Raw genomic sequence first — 5,491 nt, 5'->3', positions numbered from 1 at the left:
GTGCATGTTTCTATTTAAAAGACCAATTGTTAGTGTCTGGGAGGAAAAACTTATTCCTCTACTCTCTTAGGTTCAGTGCCCGGGGCCCTGCAAATTAAACCGACAAAAGCCAGCTTAACAGGAGAAAAACGTTTATTTCATATGCGTTTGGTGAGGTGGGGGGCGGGGGGTTGCTCACAGAAATGAAATGAAAATTCCCAAAGCAGCGGTCACATTTCAGAGGCTTGTGTGCCATTCTCACCAAGGGCAGTACATTTGTAGAGAAGCGACAGTACGAAGGAGAAAGGTTTCAGTTTGTGAGAAAGTAAATATATGGGAGAAACTAATGGAAGATAAGGGTTATTTCACTAAGTTCTGTTTATGCAGATTTAAGTCAGAGCTGCCTCCGGTGGTGTCAAGTTGTCCCTTCTTCCTGGCACAGGAGAGGGGAAGCTTGAAACACCCTCGCAAAGGGAGATTTATATACCCTGTCTTTAGGCAGATAGGGGGAGGGTGGAGGACATTTTTCTGCATTTGCTGATTTGCTGTTCTTCAACTGCCTTCAGCTCGAAATAATCCTTATGCTAAAGTGGTGTATTTCGGGGCAGTGTGTTCTAATTCCCTTTATTAATTTAAGTAAGAAAATGTTGAGAGAAGCTGAACCCCACCAGAAAATTAGTGCTCAACACAGTATCTCATACTATCAGGTAGCCTTTGTGTGTGGGGTAGTTCCTAGGTGCTTTCACATGTATTATTTTATACACACACACACACACACATACACATACACACACACACACACACACACACACACATACACACACAGAGTGAAATGGATAGGTTCGGGTTTACTGAATTGTCAGAGACAGTAAATGGCAGAGCTGATGTTTAAAGTGCTTTGAGTCTTTATCTTGAGCTTTTCTCTATACCTTGTGGGCTAACGGCGGTAAGATCTGCATACTGCAGAACAAAAAAGCAAGAAGACATTGGTTGAAATGATGGTTGGCCATCGTTAGTGAAGACAGACTCTTCACATTGGACTGTCTCATGTCACTAAATAACTAGTGATGTCAGGTAGTTTAATGCTATTCTTAGCTTCTCTATTAAGTTTTCAATTTTAGACTCCTAAAGTTCAGCTACCCATCCCTCTTATTTTTCAGACAAGAAAATTAAGGCATCAGGAAGTTTAGTAACCAACCAGTGGAATCAAAACTAGCTAGCAGATAAGCCAGAAAAATGTCCTCTGAGCTGGGTTCCTTCCCCTACCCCATACTATCTCATGTCATCATTTGCCATATTAAGTAAATTCTTTAAACTTTCTGCACCTCAAGATCTCCACTTTAAAAAAAAACATATTGCCACTCTACTCTAAAAAATAGCTAAAATAACATATAATTCTAACATTAAAATTAAACTATAAAGAACAAAGTTGGAAGTATCATGCTTCCTGCTTTCCAACTATATTACGAAGCTATAATAATCAAAACAACATGGTTCTAGCCAACACAAACAAACGAAAAACAGACTCATAGATCAATGGAACAAAATAGAGAGCGCAGAAGTAAACCTAAGCCGATATGGTTAATTAATCTATGACAAGGGAGGCAAGAAGATATAATGGGGAAATGATAGTCTTTTCAATAAACGGTAATGGGAAAACTGGACTGATACATGCAAAAAAAACAAAAAAAACTGGACCACTTTCTTACACTATATACAAAATAAACTCAAAATGGATTAAAGAATTAAATTTAAGACCCGAAATCAAAAAACTCAAAACACAGGCAATGAACTCTTAGATATCCGTCTTAGCAATATTTTTTAATATGTCTCCTCAAGCAAGGGCAACAAAATTAAAAACAAACAAATGGGACTACATCAAACAAAAAGGGTTTACACGGTGGAGGAAACCATCAACAAAATGAAAAGACGACCTACCGAATGAGAGAAGATATTTGTAAAATGACATATCTAATAAGGAGTTAATATCCAAAATATATAAATAACTCTTACAACTCAATAGCAAAAAAAGACAAATATGTAATTAAAAAATGGGCAGAGGACCTGAATAGAACTTTCTCCAAAGAAGACATACAGATGGCCAACAGACATATGAAAAGATGCTCGACATCACTAATCACCAGGGAAATGCAAATGAAAACCATAATGAGCTATCACCTCACACCTGTCAGAATGGCTCTTATCAAAAAGTGAACAAATAATGAGTGTTGGCGAGGATGTGGAGAAAAGGGAACTCTCACACAGTTTGTAGGATTGTAAATTGGTGCAGCCACTACGAAAAACAGGATGGAGGGTCCTCAAGAAATTAAAAATCTAATAACGATATGACCTAGCAATTCCACTTCTGGGTGTTTATCTGAAAACAAACAAACAAACAAACACAAAAACAAAAAACCACTAATTTGAAAAGATACACTCCTTTGTTTACGACAACGTTATTTGTAGTAGCCAAGATGGGAATGCAACCTAGGTGTCTATCAATAGATGAATGGATAAAGAAGACATGATATATATACTGGAATATTATTCAGCAATAAAAAAGAATGAAATTTTGCCACTTGCAACAACATGGATGGATCTAGAGGGTATTATGCTAAGTGAAATAAGTAAGACAGAGAAAGACAGATACTGTATGATTTTACTTATATGTAAAATCAAACAAACAAACCAACAAAAAAACAAATGAACAAACAAAGCAAAACAGAAACAGACTCATAGATACAGAGAATAAACTGGGGGTTACCAGAGGGGTGAGGGAGAGGGTAGAAAAGGTGAAGGGATATAAGAGGTACAAACTTCCAGTTATAAAATAAATAAGTTATGGGGACATAGTGTCCAGCACAGGGAATACAGTCAATAATATCGTAAAAACTTTGTACAGTGACAGATCGTTACTAGACTTTTCGTGGCAATCACTTCGTAAGATATATAAATATTAAATCACTATATTGCACACCTGAAACTAATGTTATATTGTATATCAACTACACTTTAATTTAGAAAAGAATATGTTATTCTAAGAAGAAATAAAATGGAAATTGTGACCCCAGGAGAAAAAAACATTAAAATATGAAGTTTCAGTTACAAATATTGGAACTTTCATGGGTTTAGACTATTTATTCATACTCTTTCTTAAAAAATAATTCAGTTTTGTCCTTTCTTCCAGGGACACATGGGAGATAACATGATCGGACAAAAAGGAGAGCGGGTAATTCCAATAATACGGTTTATTAGTGGTCAAGATATTTTAAGTTCTCAAACTTCCGTTTGCTCTATCTTCTTACGAAAGAACTAAAGGGGAAACGTACATCTCTTCGATAGAGGAGGTGTAGTTTCGTTGTTAACTCTTGAGTATACTTGTCTTTAGGGCGTGAAAGGACTGGCAGGACCCCCTGGACTACCGGGAACCGTGATCGTGACGCTGACGGGCCCAGATAACAGAACAGTAAGTTCGGTTTCATCGTCAGGGTTCTGCCTTCCCAAGTTCTTTCATCTCAGCCCAGCTCAGATGAGCCCTCACAGACTTCCTGAGCCTCTGGGTTTTATTCCTTCTCTATCATTTACTCCTGAACCAGAAAATGTGAAACAGGGAAAGTCTGGGGCATGCAACTTCCAAGACTGTTGAAGGTAGAACCCAGGGTTAAGTTTGCTCACCCTTTACGCCCCTCCCCGCTCTCACTGTCCCTCACACAGAGTGGGTATTCGGTGAGTATTTCTGAATAAATGAGAACAAAATGTGTGTGCAGCTCTGATCCAATTGGATGGTAATAACCTAAAGATGTGGGTGGGGAGGCATCATAATCGTCCGGGACATTTTCATCCTGCCATTGTAATTCAAGGGCAACTTGGTCCCCATTCCTCTCCAAGGACACTATGACCCTGTTATTTTTACATTAACTTGCTTTTTGCTCTCAGAACAGAGTTGCCATTAGGACCAGGGTATGGAACTAGATCCAATGCTCAGAAGTGAATCACAATATAACACATCAATCCCTAAAATGTCTGGAAGGGGGAAATAAGGAGTAGCTAGCGATTTTCTAGTGAATTAACTAAGAAATAAACATAAGCCATCCTTACTGTTTAGACTTATAATCAATTGTTTTTTAAATAATAGCTCGATCAAGATATAATTCACATGCCATAAAATTCACCTCTTAAAGTATACAATTCGTGGGTTTTAGTTATAATGAATTTTTAACAGCTTTATTAGGTATAACTCACAGACCATAAAACTGAGTTATTTAGTGTACAATTAGATGGCTTTTAGTATATTCCTAGTTTTGCAACTATTACCACATTTAATTTTAGAATATTTTCATTGCCCCAGAAAGAAACTCCTTAGCAATCACTCTCCAATATGATTAATTTTTAATTATAGAAATTGTCAAAACAAAACTAACAAGAGTGAAAACAAAACATAGTGAAATTTGATATGACAAAAATATTCACTGACATTAAAGATTGGAGAAAAATTGACCTGAGGGAAAATAACTAAACTTCTCAGTGGTAATTAACCAAAATGAAATTAACAAAGTCTAAAACTTTACTGACTGAAATTTGATGGAAAAAAATCTTATCTTGACAAAATCTAGATCTGGAAGACATGACCTGGAGAAAATAAGTTTGAAAAAAATGATGCTCTGAAGAGAAGACTCACGCTGGGAAAAACATAATTAATAAAATGTGATAAAGGCAACAACAAATTGATTAATAAATCAAATCCTCATTGTAACATGTACTCCGAAAATAATTGACCACAATGAAAATCATTTCAGTATATTAAAAAGGAAGGTAAAATACATTAGAAATATATTGTGCTTATAGAAAGCTGACTCAGAAATTAAATTAACGTAGTTTGATCCAAAGGAGATTTTCTTTAAAAAAATAAAAAAAGATTGCATATCGTTTCAGTAGGTTCGTGGGTATAAAATTCAAAATGTGATAAATGATAATGTGTTGTGTTAATAAGAAATAACATGAGCTGTTGGTAAATCCAGTATACCGAACAGATAGAGGACTTTTCCAAGTATAATCAGTAAAATCCTGATTGATCTTTTCGTAATGACCTTGAATTGTTTTCATGGCAGGACCTCAAGGGGGAGAAGGGAGACAAGGGAGCCACGGGCCGATCTGGACCTCCGGGACCCTCAGTAGGTCATTTCGTGTCATGCTGTTCCTTTGAAACATAAAGTAGAAACTTAGTGCATATTTTGATGTATGATCTATGTTTAAATATTAATATTGGCTAAAGCATGGTACTATTTTACCAAAGAGTTCATGAATATACTATTTTATGGCCACTTCTAGCTGAAATCCTTGCGCCGTTTTACAAACACCTAATGTTGCCGTCTTAGAATTTATCTTCAGCATCTGGTTTTTTTTAACCATCTTTTAAATTTAAATTAATATTCATAAGATTTGCCTCTTAGATGACCCATCATCTCAACATTTTTAAATAGAATAATCACAAAGGTAAAGTTAATAAAATTCA

The 5,491-nt window shown here is 36.0% G+C and overlaps 1 protein-coding gene across 1 annotated transcript in view; it reads left to right on the top strand.

The window, feature by feature from the left end:
* The window catches only part of COL4A3 (collagen type IV alpha 3 chain), an 87,005-nt gene that overhangs the window by 23,072 nt on the left and 58,442 nt on the right, over positions 1-5,491 (top strand). The window contains exons 13-15 of the mRNA XM_011364099.1: positions 3,167-3,208; positions 3,368-3,445; positions 5,088-5,150. Coding sequence (XP_011362401.1) covers positions 3,167-3,208; positions 3,368-3,445; positions 5,088-5,150 — 183 coding nt within the window. The remainder of the gene's footprint in view (positions 1-3,166; positions 3,209-3,367; positions 3,446-5,087; positions 5,151-5,491) is intronic.

Source organism: Pteropus vampyrus, unplaced genomic scaffold (genome assembly GCF_000151845.1).
Source record: "Pteropus vampyrus isolate Shadow unplaced genomic scaffold, Pvam_2.0 Scaffold93, whole genome shotgun sequence".
Taxonomy (NCBI): domain Eukaryota; kingdom Metazoa; phylum Chordata; class Mammalia; order Chiroptera; family Pteropodidae; genus Pteropus; species Pteropus vampyrus.
The sequence above is the reverse complement of the archived record's forward strand: the minus strand, read 5'-3'. Positions and strand labels throughout refer to the sequence as shown.